This window comes from Ustilago hordei (assembly GCF_900519145.1).
Source record: "Ustilago hordei strain Uho2 genome assembly, contig: UHO2_contig_04, whole genome shotgun sequence".
NCBI classification, from domain to species: domain Eukaryota; kingdom Fungi; phylum Basidiomycota; class Ustilaginomycetes; order Ustilaginales; family Ustilaginaceae; genus Ustilago; species Ustilago hordei.
In genome coordinates, this window is record NW_024545261.1 from 1,302,200 (window position 1) to 1,325,950 (window position 23,751).

General features: G+C 54.4%; 6 protein-coding genes across 6 annotated transcripts; 3 read left to right on the top strand and 3 right to left on the bottom strand.

Moving 5' to 3' along the window:
* Window positions 1–786: 786 nt before the first annotated feature.
* On the top strand, window positions 787–3,405 carry UHO2_02774 (uncharacterized protein; the record flags this gene model as incomplete). The annotated part of the gene is made up of 1 exon (XM_041555562.1): window positions 787–3,405. One exon carries the CDS (start codon window positions 787–789, stop codon window positions 3,403–3,405), a length of 2,619 nt encoding a protein of 872 aa, XP_041411496.1.
* A 1,583-nt stretch (window positions 3,406–4,988) lies between these two features.
* On the top strand, window positions 4,989–10,790 carry UHO2_02775 (uncharacterized protein; the record flags this gene model as incomplete). The annotated part of the gene is made up of 1 exon (XM_041555563.1): window positions 4,989–10,790. The coding sequence occupies one exon, from the start codon at window positions 4,989–4,991 to the stop codon at window positions 10,788–10,790; it is 5,802 nt and encodes a 1,933-aa protein (XP_041411497.1).
* A 723-nt stretch (window positions 10,791–11,513) lies between these two features.
* On the bottom strand, window positions 11,514–13,313 carry UHO2_02776 (uncharacterized protein; the record flags this gene model as incomplete). Its single annotated transcript, XM_041555564.1, has 1 exon — window positions 11,514–13,313. One exon carries the CDS (start codon window positions 13,311–13,313, stop codon window positions 11,514–11,516), a length of 1,800 nt encoding a protein of 599 aa, XP_041411498.1.
* Window positions 13,314–16,570: 3,257 nt separating this feature from the next.
* On the bottom strand, window positions 16,571–16,960 carry UHO2_02777 (uncharacterized protein; the record flags this gene model as incomplete). Its single annotated transcript, XM_041555565.1, has 1 exon — window positions 16,571–16,960. The coding sequence occupies one exon, from the start codon at window positions 16,958–16,960 to the stop codon at window positions 16,571–16,573; it is 390 nt and encodes a 129-aa protein (XP_041411499.1).
* Window positions 16,961–18,319: 1,359 nt separating this feature from the next.
* UHO2_02778 (uncharacterized protein) lies at window positions 18,320–21,736 on the bottom strand (the record flags this gene model as incomplete). Its single annotated transcript, XM_041555566.1, has 1 exon — window positions 18,320–21,736. One exon carries the CDS (start codon window positions 21,734–21,736, stop codon window positions 18,320–18,322), a length of 3,417 nt encoding a protein of 1,138 aa, XP_041411500.1.
* A 622-nt stretch (window positions 21,737–22,358) lies between these two features.
* On the top strand, window positions 22,359–23,734 carry UHO2_02779 (uncharacterized protein; the record flags this gene model as incomplete). The annotated part of the gene is made up of 3 exons (XM_041555567.1): window positions 22,359–22,648; window positions 22,741–23,549; window positions 23,649–23,734. The coding sequence occupies 3 exons, from the start codon at window positions 22,359–22,361 to the stop codon at window positions 23,732–23,734; spliced, it is 1,185 nt and encodes a 394-aa protein (XP_041411501.1).
* Between the last annotated feature and the right edge of the window lie 17 nt (window positions 23,735–23,751).

Sequence of the window (23,751 nt, forward strand, 5' to 3'; positions counted from 1 at the left end):
TTCAAGTTTGCCAACCCCACAGCATACGCTAACAAAGATCGGCTGCGAGCATAAAGCCGCCTCGTTGGATGAAGCACCCCTCGTACCGTCTACATCTTCCTCCGCCTTCCGCTTCAGTTCCCTCGCTGTCCAACTGCGACGTGTGACTTTCCTCTCGCATCGCAATCATCAAAGCCCTCTCATCAGCACTGAACGTCTGCCCTGCCTTCAGATCGCCAAACACGCATGGTTTCGAGATCTTGCAGCTGCAGACTCCATCCTTTATCAAACCTCCTGCCAAGCCATATCTTTCCATCCTAGGTTTGCGGATCAGATCTGCTTGTCTCAGCCTTTTGTCTCGCGACTGCCATCTCTTTGCACCAGATCTTCTACCAGCACGACCCCTCTTTCTCGTCAAAAGGTCCGGCAGAATCCTCGTGTCACCAGCTACTGTGCAGCTCGCGCCCACACTACCAAGCACGAACCCCCTTCCATGCATCTCTGTCTCTGTCTGTCACCCCTCTCCGCCCTGTGCGAGTACTCTCGCTGGACTCACCGTCTCCTTTGATTTGCTCGCTCGAGCCTCTTCTCCGCAAACACCATTCATAGCAAAGAAGCGACACCATGGCGATCTGATCACATCCACCGCCACGCTTAGACCTGGCACCACCGCATCTCCGCTCACGTCACCTCGTCAACCAAGACCGACCCTCACTCATCTGACAACCTCATCTCGCGTAGCCCACCTGCTTACCAGCAACACAACGTCCCACAAGCGCCTAACCTTTATGGAAGCGATCCGGAATCATGAACAGCTACTATCAGAACGGACCTGCGGTGGTCGCTGCTCAATCGACAGACTCTGACAACCACGCTGGCTTTGGGGCTCTTAGGTTCATGCAAGACATGTATCAGCAGCGCAACGATCATCTACAGAGCAGAGAACAACACACTCAACACCTCAGCAGAACTTCGCTCCACCATCCATCTCAGCATCGCAACTATTCCGGCCAATCCTCATCGCAAGATGCAAGCTACGGCGAGTATCATGAACATGCCATGATGGAACGTGAACATGCCATGATGGAACGTGAACATGCCATGATGGATCGTGAACATGCCATGCTGGATCGTGAACATGCCATGATGGATCGTGATCCATACCAAGTTGACTCTTCTTACGAATATAACACCAGCGGAAGCTCTCGGCACAACCAGCATCATCAGCATCATCAGCATCACCAGCATAGTCGCAGTCAGAAGACTCGACATGAACATCACTATCATCAGCAGCATCAACATCAGCAGCAGCAACGCCGATATTATTCTCACCGAAGCAATACCAACACCGAAGCACCAGCGAGCTCTTCAGCATCGTCCGTTCGCAAAGGCGCTGCATCATCGAAGAAGGTGCTTAGATCCGACACCATCGAGTCATCCACATCGGACTCAACAGCTGGGCTGGCCTACAATCGCAGTGGTGACAGCCAAATCTCACCTGCTGGATCTTCCGACGCTAGTCGCGGCGCGCCAATACCCTCGATCAAGGTAGCAGACCGTACCACCATCTACGAAGACGATTACGAAGAGCCCTTCCACGCTGTGACGACGGACACCATGCCTCGTCCCGCATCTCCGGCTTCAGCTACGTGGCGCGACGTGTCAACTGATGTGTCTTTCACCATTGCTCGGGCAACGGTGCTAGAACCAGACCTGCCCAAGGCCAAATGCGCCGACTGTGGAGAGAAGCTCGACTTTGAGGAGCTGGAAAATCACACGTGCCAGCCTGCGGATACGACAAGACCACCTCTGCTCACGATCCAAGTTCCGAGCAGCTCGACACCTTCGTCAACTTCAACATCCCCTGCCCTGACGACCCCGCGCTCGCCCTTTTTTGACAGATACGACACACTTGTCAATGATGCTGGACCCCTGAGTCCCGCTCTGTTTGGGACAGTGACATTGACGACGAAACCCAAAGCTGTTGACGAAGACGACGAGACTCCAAAAGCGCATGCCGTTCGAATTGTTGGAACGCAAGCGGCAATCAAGGTGACCCATGTCAAAGCGTCGACGCAAGCTGATGGACCAACGCCACATCCTCCGCGAATTCCGCCACCTCTGACATCTCCTGTGATTCAGAGGTCTGCAAGCGACGCAGCATCGGCCAGGCGCAAGATGATCGAACGGCAGAGGGAAGCCAAGAGAAAAGAGACCATGGCCTCTCCTATACCCAAAGCTGCGACCATGTCTAGTCTTTCCGAGCAAGCAAGATCCAAGGCAGTCGGCGGCTCCGAGAAAAGGCCAAGCAGAGGCGCATCTGGCTCTTCTGCAGTGACCAAGCGCGCACATGCGCCTTATGCGTCCGAGAGCCAGCATGCAAAAACGGCCTCCTCGTCTTCACTCTCTTCAACAAGCACCAACTCTTCTGAGCGCATGGGCCTGTCGAGCAAACATCCGTCGCAAAGCAGAGCCGGGGCTTCGGGCTCGTATACGACCAACATCACACCGAGCTCGAGCTATGAACGAATCGAGGAGGGCGTGATGAAAACATCGACGGATTCGGGGCTCTTCAAGCAGACTCGAGGACGCGGACGCGTCGATCTGAGCAGCATTGAAGAAATGATGAAGGGCTTGACAGAGGCCCCTGAGCCGCTGGAGAAGACTTTGACGGAGGTGTCGCAGCGAAGGCCGAGCCAGACTTGGGAGACAAAGACTGAAGCTACGAGCTCTCAGGGTCCTAGCAAGACGGACCGAGAGCTGGAGTTGGAGTTGGAGCTGGAACGTCTACGTGACAAGGAGCGTACAAGGCAGCTGCAAGCGCAACGACTCAAGGACAAGAGGAAGAAAGGACGAGCGGCGAAACGGTGCTGCATCTGCGACTGCTCGCTCTCATCGAGTCGAACGCCCTTTGTCGAGCGCGATGGCAAGTTCCTTTGCGCCCGCGACTGGAAGGAGCTCTACCTGCCCAAATGCCGCAAGTGCAACTTGAGCGTTGAGAAGGGAGCTGTCAAGTCGTCGGATGGTGCTCTGCGAGGAGTCTTCCATCGAAGCTGCTTCTCGTGTGCAGCATGCGAAGCGCCCTTCGCCGACGGCAGCTTTTACGTCTACAACAATCAGCCGTACTGCTCTCGTCACTACCACCGGCTCAACGGAAGTTTGTGCCGCGAGTGCGAGAGCGGTATCGAAGGTGATTGTCGACAGACGGACACAGGCGATCGATTCCATCCGCAATGCTTCAGCTGCCAGTATACCTCCAAGAAGGGCGCATGCCTCGAGCCGCTCGCTGATTACTATGTTGTCGGTGGTCAGCGGCTGTGCGAACGACATGCTGCCAGAGTCGGACGACGGCTCGCCAAAGCAGGCCAGAAACTGCCTGATCTCCGTGCTCAGAAGCGAATGACAATGCTTCACAGTCTGAGATAGGAACACCGCCCTAAATGCGCGGAGGTGGAGGGAAGCAAAGCGTTCTTGACGAAGCCGAGGAGCTGACATGGGGGATGATGTCAGCTTCGGTCACAGCATGACAGGTGAATGCTACGCGCTCATCTCTTTGCGAAACACCTTGCCCCTGCCCATTGATAGTACCTTTATTTTAAACCTTTGATACCCAATGCGAGGCAACACTGCTCATCCTACAATGTCAACACAACGATCCACGAATGACTAGGCTGATGGGCTCTGTGTATGTTTTCATGGAAAAGCTGCAGGGAGCGGGTCTAAAGAATCGGACGGGTGTCGAATGAAAACCGTAAATATCCACAATATCGTCCCGTTGCAAGTGTCACTCACATCCACAAGCGATTTCGTGCGTGCGTGTATATGTGTGTGTGCGTGTATATGTGTGTGTGCGTGTATATGTGTGTGTGCGTGTATATGTGTGTGTGCGTGTATATGTGTGTGTGCGTGCGTGTGTGCTCAAAGAGAGAAATTAGAAATGCAATTGGATTTGGCAGGTGTGAGAGTGTGGGCCTGAGCTGCTTTTCTCTTCTGTGTAAGCGCTTTCTTTTTCCGGATGACCCTTTTGAGCAAGTTTAGTATTTAATTCAAGTGACAGACCAGACCAGAAGCTCATCTTTGGCTTGGGAGCGGCAGCACCAGCGACCAGCGACCAGCACCAGCAAAGCCGTGTGGAAAGTACGCTGTCACTGCACTTTCTAACTCGTCAATCGTCAATCCTTCGTCTAAGCTAGCCAAGCCACAATAGGCCCCTGCTTCGCTTCCATATCTTCATCCTGGTCACCATCGAAACCGTAACCCTTTCCCTTCGAGGATAGTTGTCGGATTGGTCGCTTTGGGTCTACGTGCTGTTATCACTGGACGATCACCCATGTCGACTTTGTGATCCAGCTTCTCTTCGCTCACACCAGAGCACTTCTCAACCATCACAGCTGTATTCCCGCAAGGGTTCCACTCTCGTTTCGCTTCGCAACATCGCACTACCCTCTAGTCTACCCTTTCCGAGCCATAGCTTCAGAAGCTGCCATCTAATTTGGCCGCCTTCGACTTTAGAGGTCAAACCAACTCGGTCTGGACACTTCGCATTAGGACCCTAGGAGCTTACAACGTCACTCGCATCGGTCGCTGCAACCACTCGTATGCATTCAGCCTGGCCAACTTTCACCTCAGTAATCTCGCACGCCAACAGTTCTGCCATTGATCTCCAAAGCGAGCTCAATTGCCCCGGCTAGATCACTTGTTCGACCTTCCGAGGCGCTTGTTTCCACCGATCTGACCTCGACTCTGCATCGCGCTCAGCTCAGATATATTCATCGATTCTCCTACCCACCTCAGACGGCGCTATCCCACGAATGCTGCCCTCTTGCCTTGTGCTTGCCAAAAAAAATAATCATAATCTACTACCCATGACTGTTCGCACGACGTCTTGATTCGATACTTACCAGGTTTCATTACATCTCCCTCCGTGCGACCACCTTACTCTCTTCCATCGACGAGGCGGATGTACGCGCAGTAGCACGCCGACACAGACTTCCTCGCTTGCTTCCAGCATGTCCTATCACACCGACTCGTTCGTCACGAGCCCAGGGTCATCAGATCCAGATCCCTCGTGGCAGCTGCACTCCAGCACCGACTCTTATCTTAACTGGAACTCTAGCTCAAAGCCGCCTCTCAGTAGTGATCAGAATGCCGCACAAAGTAGCTCCAACCTGAGCGCCGCACCTACTCTGTCAAGGTTACGGTCTGGCAGCTCCTCAGCCTCGCCTCCCGCTCTGCGAACTCAAACACCGTCCGAACCAACATCCGCGGATTCTGCCTCGGTTCTGCCTCATCACGGCCACACAATGAGCCCGCAACGTCCAGTTTCGCCCTCCTACTTCACCAAGCTCTACTTCCAGACACCGAACCGCAAATCTTCCGCTACTAGCCCAACAATCACTTTTACAGGAGCCCCAAGCGAGCCCTCGCTTGTCACCAGCACTCAGCTGCCTTGCCTTCTGCCCGATGGAACTGACTCGACTCGAGAAGGACTGGCACCTCGTCGAGCTTCCGTCAGTGCCACAGCTTCTAGCCCTACAGCTCCTTCAGCAACACCACTCTCACCAACATTGTCCAGCAGATCCAATGCAGGCGGGAGCGGCTTCTTTGCGTCTCTCCGCCCCTCGTCTCCGGGCAACGTTGCAGCCTCGTCCTCCAAGATCCAGGATGGTGAAATATCCGTCAAACCTCGACGCCCCAGCAGCGTCTTTGAGCACGTCGGCAACGTCTGGGAGCGCTTTGGTCGCAAGGTCCATCACACGCGAACGGCTACTTCCGAGCAGCAGTCCGGCTCGTCTTCACATGCTCGTCGCACCGCCAGTCAGGCTTCAACTCCAATAGGTCTCACACCGGAAGCATTAGATCCCTTCGACGCGGCTCGCTCCTCGCCCTCAGACTTTGTCGCATCGCACCTTTCCCATTCACAGTCTACTGCGACCGATTCCGAATGCCGTACTCCTGCGACTCCTAGCGGCGAGACGCCCGCTTCGTTGAGCACCCCTCAGCCGCTCCCCTCTGCCCCCGCCTACACTGCCGTAAGCGCGGCTGCCTCTACCGACAACACGCCGCAGCAAGACGAAGTCGAAGAGCTCCCTTACTTAGCTCCCGAATCGCCCAGTGTCTCGGGTCAAGTTTCAACGTCCGCAGACTCGCCAAGGTTGAATGGCGGCCACAGGTCTCACATGACGCATCGACGAAACTCGAGTCTCTTCGAGCGTGTTCTCATTCAGGTCACGGATGACAACGAAAGGTTTTCGGTCGTCGATATCTCGGGCGTCGACTCAGCTGATGCCATCAAGGAACGCATGTTTGCCAAGCTGCATCTGTTTGACGCCGACCACTCCAGCTTCCAACTCTTTCGCACCGAGATCGGTCAATCTGAAGCTACAGGTCCTGTTGTTAGTGATGATGCTTTGCTCGTCCTGTGTCTCCAGATGGGCGATGACCGTGGCACCCTCAAGTTTTTGGTGCAGCAGACCGCTCCTCCACCCAACTCGACAGTGCGTGCCATGCCCCCTCTTACTTCGGCAAGCGGTCAGCAAAGGGCGCTCAACGATGTGCGCAGAACATCAGGCACTGGTTCGCCCGCCAGTCATCACCTCCGTACTGGGAGCCAGTCATCCAAGAGTTCGCTCAGTGACGCTCTCGTCTACCCCGACGTGTTTGGCGCAGATGGGAGCCATGAAGGCTCGAATCGTAATTCTGGCAGCAGCCTGACACGATCCAAAGCTCAGGCTCGACGTGCTCTGCCTAGTGCACCTCCAATCGACGATTTGCGCTCGCCTACGCACTCCAGCTCCCAGACCGGAGGTTCGGTCCAAGATCGCAGATCCGTCGCTTCTTCGGGTGAAGGCTCAGCAAATGAGTTGTGGATGAGACATGGTGGATCAGCAAGCGAAGGGGCGTCCACCGTCATGATCAAACAGCGCTCAAGCTCCAACACTCCCAGTCGGTCGGCCGCTCATAGCATTAACAGCACCGCAGGTAGACCCAGTCACGTTGATGATGAGAGACCTCGCATCGAAGCGGAGTCGCAATCCAACCGGAACCTGCACGCACCTGCAAATAAATCCAACCATCGACAGGAGCGATCCGACCAAGTCGCTCGTGCACCCCCGTTCACCCTGCACAACGCCAGGAGCATGGACGACCTCCACAGACCGCCCCAGCCATCTTCTCAGCCGGCCGCCAAGTCATCACAAGCTGAACTACGCAAGCAGGCAGGTATGGATCGCGACGGCAGATACCCTGGTCCAGCCATCATGAGACCGTCCACAGCAGCGCCTGCCGGACCCGGCTCCCGTGAGAGCGGTCCAGGGCATCGTCAGTACAGCTCCGATGCTCAGAGCGGCGGGAGGCCAGCAGTAAACCCTACAGCAGCCCTTGACGCTCGCATGCTGCACCGCAATCGCAGCGCACAAGCTTCCATCCCGGGTAGTCAGCAGGTCACAAACCATGGGCCTACCCGAATGTCTAGCACACCACAAATTCGATCGCCGCCTATGCAGTCCACCTACGTCCCACCAGGAGCCGGTGATCCTCGCTTTGCACGTCCCGCTGGATTCGACGACCCATGTTTCAATGGACAAGTCACACATGCTGCACACACGATGCAGGCTCGACCAAACAATATGGCGGCCCGTCCGCAGTATCCCGGGCCTCCAACTTATGGAGGCCAGGGTCCGTACCAGTCACAGTCGTTCGGTCAGGCCGGATCCCGACCTATAGGGCCAGCTTATGTCAACGAGTTTGGAGCACGTGCAACAGCTTCGGGACCAAACTTCAACACGTATCACGGCCACAGCCACGATCCACGAGTAGGTGCCAATGGCATGCAAGGTTCATTGACACCGCGACCTTATTCATACCACGAGCAACCTCCCATGCACCAGCAACCCGTCTATAGGCCGTACGCACCGCAACAGCAGAATATCGTCACTGCCTCCCCATACCGTTCCCGCGAGGACCCTTTCACCACCCGCTACTTCCCTGCTTCGAGCTCTCGGCAGGTGTCGGAATTTCAAATGCAAGCTGGCCGATTGGAGCCTGGTATGACGGTGCAACAGACCTTGAGAACGCAGGACGTGGTTCGCAACCAAGCCCCCGTCGGCTCGCTGGGCCAGCCGTACCAGACATCCCATGCACACCCGCCAGGTCCTTCTTATGGTCCTCGCAATCCTCGCCAACCTCCTCATTCCAACCATCATTCAGGGATGCACTCTTACCCGAATGCTTCAGCACCTCCTCAATTGCAGCAACGGCCTAGCTTCCAAGGAGGCTCGGCAATGCCGAACCCGCATCATCAACCAACTCCGCACCCGCAGTCGTACCCATCAACACCCGCACCGTCTCAGCACGCACAAGCGCCGTTGCGTGCTGCTTCCGACAGGCCTGCGCCTTCGCCGGCCGGTCATCCGGCTCAAACAAGACCGCAGTCTTCGAGTTCCTCGATGGGTCGTGGTCAAGTGCAGCAGCAGCAGCAGCCAAGCTCTGCTGGACCCACACTTGGCTCCGAGCCTCATAGGCGTAACCCTCCCGTACGCACGAATGCATCCGAGCGCTCTTCTGGATCTTCCTTCTCCAGCGCAGCTAGCTCACTGCCTAGACGCCCTTCTCAGGAAGATCACAACAGTCGAACTTCAATCGAGGGCTCCTTTAGTGCACCGACCTCGGCGCGAAGCTCGCAAAGCGGCCCTGCCTCGTACAAGCCTTCGGCTGCTGAGCACCGCTCCTCGTATGCCGACCAGGAGCGTGACCTGGGTGACAAAGAACTTGCGAACATCCGTCCTTTGCCAAAGCTGCCGAACTCTTCAGCGACCACGCCTACAGATCCGTCCATGTCGGCGGCTCTCATCGCAGATGGAAATGTGCGCAAGTCGGAGGACGAAGATACTCTACGTGCCGGTGAATGGGCGCAACTTTGGCGTGCTCTGGATCCAAAATCGGACGGCACAGTCAGCGGCACTGCGATCAGTGGCAGCAGCGGAGGTGATGGAGATACTGTGAGAGCCGAACCAAGCACCCCTGGCGCGACACGACCTCACACCAAAGACGGCTGTGACCCTTCAAACGGCTTTGAGCCACCGCGAGCCAACCTGGCACCCGAGGAGAACGGTACTGTGGCTTCCTTCGGCAACTTTGATGACGATGAGAGCGAATCGGGCACATGGGCGCAGCCGCTTGACTCGGACGTCAACGCGCCTCGTCTTCCATTACGGCTTGACGCTGACGGTGACAAGTCATCTGAGGATCACGCCACGTTGCTGCCTGGTGAGGGTACCATGCTGCAGGCTGCAGCACGTTCCTCAAGGTCTTGCAGTCCCAAACGTCCGGAGCTACGCCTGACGATCGAACCGTCAGCCGGTCCAACCATTGTGTCGTCAAACCTGCAGCGTGCAACCAATTCTCCCCAGCCAAGCTCGACGCATCTCTCGACCTCCTTCAACAGCGGTGGTGGTATCACTCGCAGCAACTCGTTTGCACGCAGGGACGACGACTGGGCTTTCCGTCCACCACCTGAACAGTTGTACGAAAACCTGGACGACTTCTTTCCGAAGCACGACCTTGACAAGCCACTGCTAGACACAGCTGCTGTTCCCGAGAGCCCGATGATGAGCAGTCCTCGATCGGAGACGTCGGCCGCCATGGCATCGAGTCCACCGAATGTGTCTTCGTTCGGACCGCAGCAAGCTCTCAGCCTGCGAAGTCGGCACAAGAAGTCCATTCGTTTGGTTGCTCAAGATCGAAAACGTTTCTTGGATCGAACGGAGAAGCGGCCAGCGGCTCAGGGATCAGAGAGCAGCAGTGGCTTAGTCCGACGACGCAGCACCAAGCTGTGGGGAACAAAGGTAGTCGAGATGACGCCAGGCCAAGAGCTTGCGACACCTGCTTCTGCAAATTCAGCAGAGTCGCCTTCATCCGACACAGCCTCGCAGAAGCCGGTGTTCAAGTGGGTCAAAGGTGACCTGATCGGCAAGGGCACGTACGGTCGAGTCTATTTGGCGCTCAATGCCACTACCGGTGAGATGATTGCCGTCAAGCAGGTCGAGTTGCCTCGAACTGCAAGCGATCGTGAGGATTCACGCCAGAAGGGTGTTGTCGCTGCGCTCAAGTCCGAGATCGAGACGCTCAAAGATCTCGACCATCCTCACATCGTGTCGTACCTTGGTTTTGAGGAGACGAGGACCTTCTTGAGTATTTTCCTCGAGTACGTTCCTGGTGGATCGGTAGGGAGTTGTCTGCGAAAGCATGGCAAGTTTGAGGAACCGACGATCAAGTCGTTCCTCCACCAGATCCTCGATGGTCTCGCCTATCTGCACAGCAAAGGGATCTTGCATCGCGATCTGAAAGCCGACAACATCCTAGTCGATTTTGAAGGGATTTGCAAGATCTCGGATTTCGGAACAGTCCGTCGATCAGATGACATCTACGGAAACGTCGAAAACATGTCTCTTCAAGGCTCGATCTTCTGGATGGCTCCCGAAGTTGTTTCTCTGTCCAAGAAGGGATATTCGGCCAAGATCGACATTTGGTCTTTGGGTTGCGTGGTACTGGAAATGTTTGCAGGTCGTCGACCTTGGTCGGATGATGAAGCAGTCCAAGCCATGTTCAAGATTGGTGCTGAACGAAAAGCTCCTCCCATCCCAGCTGATGTCAAACTCAGCAAGCAAGCAGCGCATTTCTTGAAAAACTGCTTCGAAGTGGACCCAGCCAAAAGACCTACAGCGCAACGACTGTTGGATCACGTCTTTTCGGTTCCTGATGAAAGCTGGCACTTTCAACAAAGCGCTCTTTGGAGGTCGTTACAGCGTTGATTCTTCGCCACTCTCTCATCGCTCACTCCTGGCAGTCATTGTGTTTTTCTTTGGTTATTTTTGTCTTGTTTGAATGATACCTGGAATACTTGCTTGATGTAGCATCTTCCACCCTTTTCCACTTTTCATTCCTGCATCTCATGTGTGATTGTTTGAAGCAGAGAGAAAGATGCTGTTGATTGGCCATGTGGCCAAGATGTTTTGAGCGAGCCTTTCAGTGTTTGAGCCACGAATGAGTTTTTTGCGCTGCAGATCATCGGAGTCGCTCTCGCTCAGATGTCTCAACTCCTCAGCTCATGCGACACGACTCCCATAAGCAGACAAATGCATAGGCAACGACATGGAGAAACCCGGGACTTTTATATTTCACAAGAAGGGGGATGGATGGATAGGCGAAAGATGAACGCCTGAGAGATGATGTAGAAGCCCAATGAGAGCCTCGCGAGATTAGAGGAGGGTGGATTGAACGTGACCATTGAATTTGTAGATGAATGATGAAAAAATGCTTTCGGTAGCACCAAGACGTGGTGCGGATGCTGGGAAGATTTGTTCTGTCTTTTTTTTGTTTTTTGTTTTTTTTGTTTTTTGTTTTTTTTGTTTTTTGTTTTTTTTTTTGGTTGGTTTTTTTTTTTGTTGTTGTTGAAGAGGCGGACCAACGATTCCTGAATTGCGATGAAAGCGAGGAGACAGTCCTTGAGGAGTCAAGCACGCGACACGAACCCATTACTCGTGGTGAATGCCGTTGCCGTTGCCAACACCCATAAGCATGTTGCCAGACATAGAGGGCATGGCGGCACCGCCACGCTGAGGCATTGCCTTGTTCTTCTTAGCCAGGCGCTCAGCTGATGTGTCCGGGCTGTGTGCGTCGTCACCCTCGAGCTTGTAGCCGTTAGATACACTGCTACCGCTTCGTTGCATGTCGCGATCGGAAGGCGAAGCTGTCGCAGAACCGTTGAGGTCCTCGGCATCTCCCCAAGATCGCTTCAAGCCGGACACTTTGCGGGCGCCATTGACAAGCCCTCCGTTGGGAGCGGCAGCGCCAAGGTTGGCAGCGCCGTATGGGTTGTCAGTGTGGCCGTTGACGTTGTTGAGCGCGATGGGCGCAGATTGACGTCGGTCACCAACGCCAGGTCGAGCGAGCTGCTGGGCCTGGGTGAGGGGGTATTGCTGCTGTTGCTGTTGCTGCTGAGAGTATGTGGGCGACGAAGTGCCGTGGCTCGAGAGGCTCATGTGCATCTGAGCGGTGCCGTTGTGCATGGACGAGGGAGAGGGTTGAGTAGTAGTGGGAGCCGAGGCGTGGCCCTGGTCGTGAGAGCCGGACCAGCTGGTACTGCTGCTCAACGCGCTACCAAACCCCGACGTGTCGCCGTTAGATGGAGTGGTGTTGGCACGCATCAGAGGAGGAGCTTGCGAAGTGCCGTTGGCGCCTGGGCTGGGAAGACCAGGAGCTCGCTGTCGCTGAGCCTGACGCTCCTGAGCAGCGGCAATGACAGCAGCGGTTCTGGGGTAGTTGTCAGGGTGGTAGAGGAACGACTGGATGTTGGATTCGAAGAGGGGGTAGAGAGCGTCGGCAATGCCGTTCTGCTCAGCAAGCTGCTTGGCACGGGCAAACGAGATCCAGACACCCTTGAGGTGCATGGCGCCAACCTTGACGACGATTCGTTCCTTCTCGTTCTTGAGGATACCGTCACGCTTACCACGGGACATGCCGCAGACGTTGAGAAGTTTGGTGCCGTTGATCATGTTGTTGTCGTGGCGACGAGCAACGCAAACGCCTCGAGCATCAACCTGGAAGCAAAGGGTACCCTCATCCTCCCACAGAGTGGTAGTAACGCGGTGTCGTCCGGCAAGGGGCAACTGAGTCGAGTACTGAGGAGCTGAGGTGTACGAGGGAGAAGAGAGGTGCGTCGAGCCGTTGAGGTGGCTGTGAGAGCCGTCACCGTTCATGAAATAGGCGGAAGAATGGCTGTGGGTATGAGTAGGCGTGTGCGATCCGAGGTGGTGGCTGCCGTAGCCGTAGCCAGCGTGCTGGCCGTGGTGCATCATCATGCCGTTGACGGAAGCGTAGTGGGTGGTTCCGTTGGCAGCGGGGGTAGTGGGAGCAGTGGTAACGTGGCCACCGTTGGTGTAGCCGTAACCGCCGGCATACTGCGAGTAAGCATTGTGGCCGTAAGGGCTAGGGCTGCCTCCGTAAACAGGAGCCGAAGGGTATCCGTAGGGGGACCAGCTGGAGCTGTGGCCACCGTTGACGGGGCTAGCAAGAGCGCCGTGCGAGTGGGCGTGGTGTGCCGAGTGGTGGTGGTGAGCATTGTGGTGAGCGTGAGCTTCGCCGTACATCGATCCCGAAGCGGAACCAGGGGCGCTGCCAGAGCCCGTGGCAGGGACTGAGCCGGAACGGACGGCGGAATCGGCGACGGCAGCGGCAGTGACGCCAGCGTCGCGGCCAGTGACGCCGGTAGGAGCGGGCGAGTTGGCGTAGCTACCGTTGCCATGGCCATGGTGGAGAGGAGAGGCTGTAGACATGATTTGAAGATGCGGAGGGGAGCGAAGAGCTCAGGAAAGTGGTAATGAAGAGCTAACAGTGGAACAATTGGATTCTCGTGTGAGAAAATCACCTGACCTGAGAATGAAGGGTGAAGCAAGTGAGGGGTCTGAAGAGGAAGGTGAGAGAGAAAGAGCTATTGGTTCCGTTCTGAGAGTCCTTGAAGGGGAGTTGGAAAGCTTGAAGCGAGAGAAGCAAAAGGAGCGCTGCGAAGTAGTGAAAGTTGAAGACGAAAGGGTGAATGCGCGACCGATCCTGTGGACAGAGTCGATGCTTTTCCGATAGGTGACGAACTAGCTGCTTTTCCTAGCACGGCACTAATATGACCGAACTTGATGCGATGAGCTGAAATACCAGAGCAACCGATTACTGGACTGTTGAAGAGATCCAAGTAGGAAATCGAATCGAGAAGGGCCAAATGAGCAAACAGGTCCCCAACAACAGAATGCGATGTTGAGAATGCGCTGAGATGTGCGCCTCGAGGGGAAAGGGATGAAAGGATGATGATAAAGGTAGAGCGATGGAGATGGACGAGATGTACTCTTGATGGTATGGCGGAGGAAGGAAGGCAGAAGGGAAAAGCAAAAGGCAAACGACACGCAGGTTGCAGCAGCTTGCTTGGTTACTTGCAGTGCAAGTCGAAAGAACATGGGCACTGGCAGCGGCTCAAGCAGAAGCAAAGTGGGCAACAGTGAGAGCAAATCCTGCACCGAAGCAGCAGGAGCAGTCAAAAAGCAAGCGCAGGTCAATTGGCGCAGGTCACAGGCAGCGAAATGCAGGGCGAAGAAAAAAGAAAAAAGAAAAAAAAAAAAAAAAAAAAAGTCAGGCAGCTCAAACTTGCAACTGGGAGAGGGGGAGAAGAAAAAGAAAAAAGGGAAAAAAAGAAAAAAGAAAAAGTGGTGAGTTTGGGCAGATTTCCTCAGGGACCTAAAAAGTTGAGACACGCACGTCCAAGAAGAAGGCGTTTGGCTGCTCAACTGCAGTGGCCACCGGAGCAGCGAAGAAAGAGAAGAAGAAGAGAAAAAAAAAAAAAAAAAAAAAAAAAAAAAAAAAAGTTCAGGCAGGTTGGGCTCCGTGACCGCTGCAGCTACCGCAGGTGTGGGATTCGCCTTCTCCCCCTTTTCTCCCTTCTCCCACTTCTCCCTCCGTTTTTTTTTTTTTTTCTTTCGTTTTTTGTTTTTTGTTTTTCATTTTCTTCTTGCACTGCCGGTGTGCCAAAACTCGTCACATAGGGAGAAGAGAGAGACACACACGCTCAAACACGCAACGCTTGAATGCAGACCCGCGTTGCACCGCACATCTCTCACCTCGCTTGCCTATTGGATCTGCCGGCGATACAGTGGTTGCAGACGGGGAGAAGGTAGGAGAAGCAGAGATCTGCCGGTTGGCTGTACTTCTTGCAGCTTTGCTGGCTGTCACCTACACACCCTTTCAAGTCATCGGTATAACGTTATTCTAAGTACTGTACTGTTGTATGTGATATGTACTTCGCTTTCTCCTGTATTCGCCTCCCTTTGGCGTCGCCTTCGCCGGTGCTCGGCTTGTCTCCGGTCTTCCGCTTGAAACGTCTGAGCGCTAGTCTCCCAGTCAACTAGCTAAAAGAGAAAGAGAAAGAGGACAAGGGATGATGGAAAAATCAACGCTAGGATTTGAAAGGTATTGTTGGTACAGTAGTAGTATTCCCGCTCCTTTCCCAAGTCCGATTCAGAGCGGGTCTGTTCCTGTGCGCTTCCAACCAGGAGAAAAGCCGATTTCAGAGCTTGCTAAGGGTGGACTGTAGTCCAAGAGACTCTACTACTTGGCTCCCTTCCGAACCAGCTCATGGCTGAGAAGCTTACCTTCCGCACCACCTTCTGCCGGCAAGTTTTGGTCCCTCGTTTAACCAATACATCCTTGTCCATATACCCTAGTCTCAGAAAGACAAACAAAGGAGAATGATTGCTATCATCGCTCCCTCCCTCTTGGCGTGCTACGATTCGAAAGGGGCTTCAGTTCGGGCAAGGGCCGGGCCGATGAGGCGATGAGAGGACTGGCTGGCTGGCTGGCTGGCTGGCTGGCTGGCTGGCTTTTAGTCGGTCATTTTCAGTCTTCTAGCCCATGTCGGTTTGTTTCGCTGGCTGCTATCTGGTCGCCAACCAATCATCTTGATCTCCTGTGCTCTCGGTTTCCCTTCGCCACGTTCCGCGTTCCGGAGATGAGTCCATTTTCGCTCTTTTTTTCTCTTTTTCTCTTTTTTCTTTTTGTTTTTCTTTTTAATATTATCCGATTTTCTGGGCCCCACCCCCAAATTTTCGAATGGTTGCCTCTTATCTGGCGCTAGTGAGTGAGTGTGAGAGTCGAGTTTTCAAATCAAATCAACTCAATTCATTCAAAATTTGCATGTCTGAGCGTAATTGGAGCAGGTGAAAACCCTCGCCCTTCTAGCCGAGACCGAGCTCGAGCTCTGTTTCTTGTCAGCCCGCGCCGCCTTTGCTGTATGCTGTGTGCAAAGGAAAGAAAGGGTACTACTGGATGTCACTTTTTAGCATGCAGGGCTTCTGCAGTCAGGACACATTGGGATCGACTTTGCACTGCTCCTACGCCCTTGTCACCTTGACACGTACAACAGCCAATCGGCACCCGTCGCTGACTTTGCTTTCCCACCCATGTCGCAATCCTCATAGAGAAAGACAAGAATTCCTCCTTTTTTTCTTTCTTTTTTTTTTTTTTTTTTTTTTTTTTCTCTCTCTCTTTCTCTACCGCTCAAGGGTATGTCCGGAGTTCTGTTGCTTATCGTGGCGATAAGTGGCCACCGCCGGGCTTTCCAGAAGAGTTTCACCGCTGCCACTTCTGTTCCAACGAGAACCGGCAAGGTTATGATTATTAGACGAATGTGCCTGTCCTGGATCAATACCTTGCCTTTGTCCCCCGCTTGATAGCTTCCGTCTCCTAAGGTTTTACTCTAGAGAAGGAGCGGCAGATAATGACCTGGTGGATCAGGCGTCGTTGAATCAGTGAGACAGTGAATCATCGCAGAGGGTTGCAAGGCCGACAAGGGGGAAAAGTCCGACTGAGAGCCGAGTGGCCAAAAGCCAACAGGGGGAAAGATTGGCTCGGGAAGAGGCGGCCTTCAATCATTCCCTTGTGACTTGCTCGTCTTGAAGGGCAGAAATCTAGCTTCCAGTCTCTCTTTCTTTCTCTCTCTCTCTCTTCGAGGCTGTGGCTTCTCGTCATGACATGCAACGCATTGACAAGGAAGCTAGTGCATTCGTACAAGCGCTGCAATGTACACGACAGGGTTCAGTGCGCCCTGACTTTCATTATCAGTCTCAAAGGCATCAGGATTTGCGGAGTGCAGTATGGAGGCGCAACAATGGCTTCTCGGCTTTGTCAAGAAGAGTATGTTTCCCTCCAACTCCGGCCGCAATCGGCGGCTCATTGCATTGCGCTTTGAGCTAAAGCTGTAGGACCCTTGCTTGCTTGTGACGGGCTCGGCCGCAAAGCTCGAGACTCTGGTGTGTGAAGAAAGGCCTGCTTGGCATTGTAAGCGAATGCACGGACGAGGTTGCGATCCGCTCGTGGCGTCGGCTTGCTCTGTTCCTTCCTTATGCTTCTCAGGGTCGTCATGAGGTATGTCCCCCTCGGCCATCCTGAACGCTCACACAATCCCGATCAAGACTCAGCCGAATGAAATGCAAAGAGATTGCCTATCGTCGAATTCAAGCTCACGTTTTGAGTCGACGCTTTTCGCACCCAGCAAAGCAGACAGGGAACCAGTGTCCCCGTCGGCTTCTTTCGTCGGCATGCCATCAACAAAAAGGCTCGAGCCACCCAAGACTAACTAGAGCGACTTGTGTGCCTCAAGCTCGAACAGACTTTCTTATCCTGCTGCTGTTTCTCCATTCAACGCACGCACCATCCTGAAGCCTGGCCCTTGTGAAACGATTCCCCTGTTCTTCATTCTGCCCAACTGTCAGTGTGGTGACAACAGACCTTTCTCCTTTAGTTTCTCGCTTCGGTGTCTGGCTTGTAATCACAGTCAACAGCCTCTGTCCGGCAACGCAACATCGAGTGCAAACAGGGACAAGATCGAATGTGTTGGCGGTTGCCTTCGGTTGTGAAGGAAAGGGAAGCTGCAGGACAACCCGGTCAGTGCGGCAGAACCTCGCTTATGGACCGCGCTCATCCCCCTTTTTTTCTTTTCTTTTTTCTTTTTTCTTTTTTCTTTTTTCTTTTTTCTTTTTTCTTTTTTCTTTTCTTTTTTCTTTTCTTTTCTTTTCTTTTCTTTTTTTTTTTTTTTTTTTTTTTTCTTCTTCTTTCTTCCCTTTGTGTCTTCCCGTGCGTGTCGTGATCGGCGGTGCAGGATTTTGTTTGACAGCTTTTAATGCGACTGTACCAGGAAAATCAGCCCTGAAATTCTGCACTCAAAAAAGAAGCCGAAAAGTCAAGAAAGAACTCTGTGCAGCTTGATTGTTTGCCACGCGCAGCAACACTCGAAAGTATTGCAGTTGCTTCTGCAAGATGGTGGTAGCATGCATCGCAATCTCTTTGCTGCAGTCTGCAAGATTATGCTCGTCAATCCTGCATCTCGACGGACAAATGCACCGAACACAGCGTCAACACACCTGCAGCCCACTCTGTCACACTCTGCAGTGCAAAGAGGCAACAAAGCCGACAGTCGCTTCTTCATATCTGATAGCACCCACTAGTTGTCGCATGGACTTCACACGCTGCAAGCCCCTCCTGGTGTTGCCGCAGAATGAAGTGCTGCATCGCATGGCATGTGTGAACACGTGAACACGATTCTCACCCACACCACATGCAGACTTGTCAGCCGTCCACGTGCAGTTGCTTCTTCCACCCGAACAGCTCACTTGATCGTCCCTCAGCACGCTAATTAGCATCAAGCTCAGACTTCATGTTCTGCTAATCGAATTGACTGCCATTCGACATGCGTAGACCATAACAACCAAGAGATCATTAAACGGTCCCACGAGTTGCCGGCACCTTACTTCTTCTTCTTCGGCGAGCTACCGTTGGCAACGGCTGTGGCTGCTGATGCCAACGCGGATTCTGCACCTGCTGCACTCCCCAGACCAGCGTCCAGCCTTCCACCACCACCACCGTTAGCTTGCGACGCTTCAATGTCCTTATCAAGCGCCCACTGCCTCACTGCGTTCCAGACCTGAGCTCGTCGACGCTTGACAGCGGCCAATCGCGATCGTACCTCCTCCAATCGCTCGACGTATTCCCTCGAATCCGCCGCCAGATCATGAAGACACTCCAACGCCGCAAGCACGATCGAGCGCTGCTCTGGTGCTGGCAACAATGTCGTCTCCACCACTGGCTCGTTAGCAGCATCTTCGGCCATGCCAGCTTGGGCTCGCGCTGCTTTGGTCCCAGGTGAAGGAGGAACAAAGATTGCTTGACCCATTTCGTCCAGACGCGGGATGGCAAGGCCTTGCTTGGTCACAAAGAGCTTGTCCAGATGCGACAAAGCAGGATTGTCGATTGCTGAGCCGAAAAGATTACTCGCCGCACCGTTTGCAGCACCGTCGCCGTTCAAGTGTCTTGTCGAGCCTTCGACGTCGGAGCCGTCAACGTCCATACCGTTGAGCTCCTCGTCCTTGGCTCCCTCAACCTCATCGCCCTTTGGCTCTGGATCCTCGTTCCACCCGCCTCTCTCCATAGCAGCCCAGCATCGCCCAACCGCACGCCCAACGACACCCTCACTCTCGATCAAATCGAGCGCTGTCTTGCCCAGCGCCGCAATGTGTGGGTTACGGAACGTGTGTCGCAGTGTATGGCTTGTCAACAACTGTCGCGGCTTGATGGCCGGCTTGAGCAGAGTAGGGGCCAGCGATGTCGATGTGAGATGTTCAGCAGGCTGCAATCTCGATCCACTCGGTCCAGCCAATAGATCATCCAGGCCGAGCTCTGCATCGATCCGTGCTGCTTCTGAAAGATCCGACGGCAACAGTTCGCCGCGTGCATCGCGTCGAGCATTGCTTGCGGTATCGCTCGGAATGAGACCATTGCCAAGGGCAGGGAATTGAGCCAGCATCGCCTTGTCCTCCTCGGGCATCGCAGATAGCAGCGCACGGACGTTGTCCTTCTGCATCGCCTCAACACGGTGTCGCAATCGATCGCCGATCTCCTTCTCCATACGCATTTCGGTCCACCCACCCAGCTTGCCGCGACGGACCCAGCGAGCCCCCTTCTCTCGCGAAAGCTTGTTGCCGCGATTGCCGCTGCGGTTACCATGACGTCGCTTGCGTTCTTCTGCGATGCGCATCGCTTCTTCATCCGAGTCGGAGCTTTGGTATTCTTCCAGACCATCTTCGGCCCGAGTATAAGGCGAGATACGAGATAGAGAGGGACGCTCGATCCTGCTGGCGAACGGCCTTTCCGAAGGTTCACTACGGATGCTTGAATCTGGCACGGGGAAGTCGTCAATGTCGATCATGCTAGTCGAAGGCAAAGCTTCACATGGTGTCGGCCTTGAGCTTGAAGATGCAAAGTGGTCTCCAGGTGTTGACTTGGAGATGGTCTTGCGTCGGTAGCGACGCGATGTAGCATGGAGGTCGTCGTCGATGCGCTTACGCTTTGAGACATAGTAGGAATCGTCGTAGTAGGTCGAAGAGTAAGAAGGCGCAGGATGATACTCCTGAAGAGACAGAGGAAGTGGCGGATCCAGGTCCTTGTCCTCCTCGTCGGTGAGGTCGACTCCAAGAGCACCTCCAACGTTGTAGCAAGAGTCCGAGTCGGTGTCTGTGTAGTACTGCGGATGATCATTGCCAGGTAAAGAGAGCCAGATGAGTCGAGATTCTTCGTTCTCGCGAGCAATCATCATCTCCCTATCGTGTTCCGACTCGCGGATACGCTCGCGCTCGCGCTCTCGTTCTCGCTCGATCCGCTCCATCTCGCGTCGACGATCCTTTTCACGAGCTCGCTGCTCACGATCTTGAGAACGCTCGGATGGCTGGTGAGACCACTCTTTGGTTCTGACAATGCGCTTCTCCTGTGCGGAGGGAGGCGCAACCGAGTCTCTGTTTAATGACCTGGATGGAGGTGCTTCCGAGCCAGTCCTCCTCGATGCTGGTGGCTCTTCTCTCTCGAATGCAGGTCGTGCGTATACCTCTTCGGATCTTCCAACGCCAAAAGTCGCAGTGTTTGCGACTGCTTGCGACTGTGGGGAGCGATGGCAATCCTCGGCGGATGATTCTGGCGCTGCAACAGCTTCGTTCGGGCGTGATTCTTGGGTCTGAGCAGTCTCTTCTTCCTTGTGCTGTGGAAGTTCGACTGGTTCGGAGTGTCCAGGCTCGGCTTCGTGTGTTGCTGTGGCACGTGGTTCTTCGTAGGACTCTGATGGAGGCTCGGTCTTGACTTGAGTCTGCATTTGAGCAGCTTCTTGCGCGACCTCGTCATTTTTGGTGGCTTGTTTAGCGAAAGGCTCGGAAGCGGCCTCTACTGTTGTTTCAGGACCCTCGGAGGGCAGTACAGGTGTATGAACAGAATCGTCGACTTGCATGGGTTCTGGCTCAGCCTCAGTAGGCTGAGTCAGTTCTTCAGTCAAAGCTTGCTTCGGGCTTGCAGCCTTCTCGTCGACGTCCATGTCAGCCGGTCCATCGTCCTTGGGCGCCTCAGCGGCAGCTTGTTCGTCGGTGATGTCGGTTTGCTGCTCTGCAGATGCTGGCGCCATGCTTGATGCGGTGGCTGGCACTTCTCCCGTTTCAATCTGAGATGCGCTGCCGGCATCCTGGGGAGTGGAAGACTCGACCGATTTAGCTTCCGCCTGAGGCACTGATGGCTCCTGCCGTGCGGGCTTTGGAGTGCTTGGGTCACCAAGCTCTTGTGGTTCCGAAGCCTTTGCCGCCTCTTGGCTGAACTCAGCAATAGGTTCTGGTGTTGGAACAGACGAGGTCGCATCAGCGCCCGCCTGCTCTGCGCTTTGCTCCTGAGCTGCTGAATTTTCTTCAAACTTCTCTAACGCGGATGCGATCGAGAGCCCGGGGGGAGGTTGCTCCTCTTGCGGAGCGGACTCGCCCGGCTTGTCGCTTTGTTTAGTAGTTGGTACAGCCCCTTTTGGAGCGTCATCAACTGCGTCTGTGACTGTCGCATCTGGGCGGTCCTGTACCTTGCTCTCGCTTTCGAGCGTCTTGCTGGCTGGAAGTTCTGGGGTTGCTGGCTGCTTGGGTGATGTCTGGGCCGACGACTCATCTTGCTTGGTAGATTCGGGTTGTGTCGGCGTCACGATGCCATCAGGTTCTGATGGACGACTCTCTGAGATCTCGCCTTCCTCTTCGTCGAAGATTTCGCCCTCCTCAGCCTCACCGTCGACGGACGCTTTTGTGGGAAGAAGAGCCGGCTTCTCGCTACCCGCGGCTGCCGAGCCCATTGGCTCAGTAGTGCCTGGCTGCGACATGACGATGAGCGAACGAGTCGCGCCCTGGCTGTTCGAAGGGATGACGAGGGAACGTGGTGAAATCCGGGCGAGAGCGGACGAACAGGCGGAGAAGCTTTTGGCGGTTGGTGAGACGGGGCTTCAGGGTGCTGGCTGCTATCCAGCAGTTGCTAGCTGTCAGTGGCGCAGAGACCTGTGCAAGCGTTCAGCGGCGAGTTTGCGCAGTAGGAAGAAATGTGATGTGTATGGTGGACTGAGGTGAACCGCGGATGGCAAGCACGATCAGGGTCGATCTGTGGAATTGAATTGTCCAAATGGCTCTTGCTTCTCCCCCCCTCTCTCTCTCTCTCGCTCTGTTCTCCGCTTCGAGGCGTTCGGCTGTTGGAATGCCTCTCGAAGCGGATCTCCTGCGCAAAAGCAGCGACTAAGTTTGACCAGACGCGTATCTTCCGTGATCCGAGATTTTGCAGAACACCTCAGCGTGACTAATCCAAATTTCATTTGGTTCTACTTTTTTGGCAGTCTTCCAAAAGAGTTGGCTTCCACATTGTCCAGCTTGTGCAGCAAGGGTTCAGCCTTGTGTTGCGGCTCTAGGCTGTACCATCATCAACTATTCGCACATCCAGAACACAGCAACTGAACGATGGTCGCAGCACGCAAGCAGCGACAAGTGCAGAAAGCGCAGGAGCAAGCCATCTCCAAAGCGCTCGCCGAGCCCAAACCTAGCACCAGCCACGTATCCTTCGGCGATGATGACGACAGCAAGACACAAGAGGCAGCTTCTAGCTTGAATGTTCAAACCGCAGCTCATAAATTCGAGGCTTCAGATGACGGTGGTGAAGATGATGATGCACCTGTCGAAGTTGTAAGCAACAAGACTTCCAAAAAGCAGGTTTCGCAAGACTCGGCAAGGGCGAAGGCACAGGAGAAAGCGTGAGTACGAAAGAACTCCCTACCGATTTCATGAGAGCGCATCTTCGACCTCCAAAACTGGTACTGACTGCACATTCACCTTCTTCCTGCAGTGAGAAAGCTAAGCGTCAGGCCGCAGAGCAAAAAAGGCTGAAGAAGCAAAAGGAGAAGGAGGCTGCTACCGCAAAGGAGCTGCAGCCGTCAAACGTGAGAGAGGAGGCAGAAGAGCAGATAGATCAACCCCTCAGCCAAGGCGGGAGTGACAGCGAGGAGGACGAAGCAAGCTCGACGACTCGTCTTGACCCCTCGCTCTTTGCCGAAGTCTTTGCTCAACCTGTTTCGGCACCTAAGTCCATCCTGAAGAAAAGGTCGGCAGAGGAACGCGCAGATGAAGTCGCCAAGCTGCAAAGAGAAAGGAAACAGAGGCGAAAGGAGCAAAGAGCAGGTGGTGTGGTTAAGGGCAGAGACGGACTGCCTATGAAGAGGGCTGAGGACGGCACCATTCTTCGCGCGCTCACCACTTCCAACAGGCCATCTGCAAGGTCTTCAAGCCACAAGACTAGCTTCGACGACGAGGACGAAGAGCAACCGGATGAGCCACTCGATGAAGTCGTCCGACCCACGCAACTCGACCGATCAGCTTCGCTGCCTAATGCCAAAGCAAGAGCGTTCTTGAAGCGCGCTCTCGAAAAGAAGAAGGGTGGCTTTAAGTCGGCAACATCTGCGAAAGGCGCCAGCGCAGCGAAGAAGCAGAAGAACCAAGACGATCCTCTTGGACTCAACGATCCCGCGTTCTTGCCTGGCGGAGAGTTCTACCATTTGGTCAACAAAGGCGACAAGGCCAAGGCTGCTAAGCAGGGACACAAAGACTCAGCAGCTTCCGCACGTCAAGCTTTCCGTGGAGGCGGAGTTCGCAAGGATGGTAAGTGTCATACAGCTTGATTTTCATAATCATCTCGTTCTTGGACAGAAGAGAGATAACTGACATCTCCGGCCTCTTTCCTGCAAATTCTCTTTGTAGCTGTGTCTGTCTTGCGCGCCCGAAGCAGAGGTGGTCCTTCTCTGGGCTTTGCTCGAAGCCAGGAAGGTTCAGACGATGATTACTGATCGCGTCCAAGCTTTAC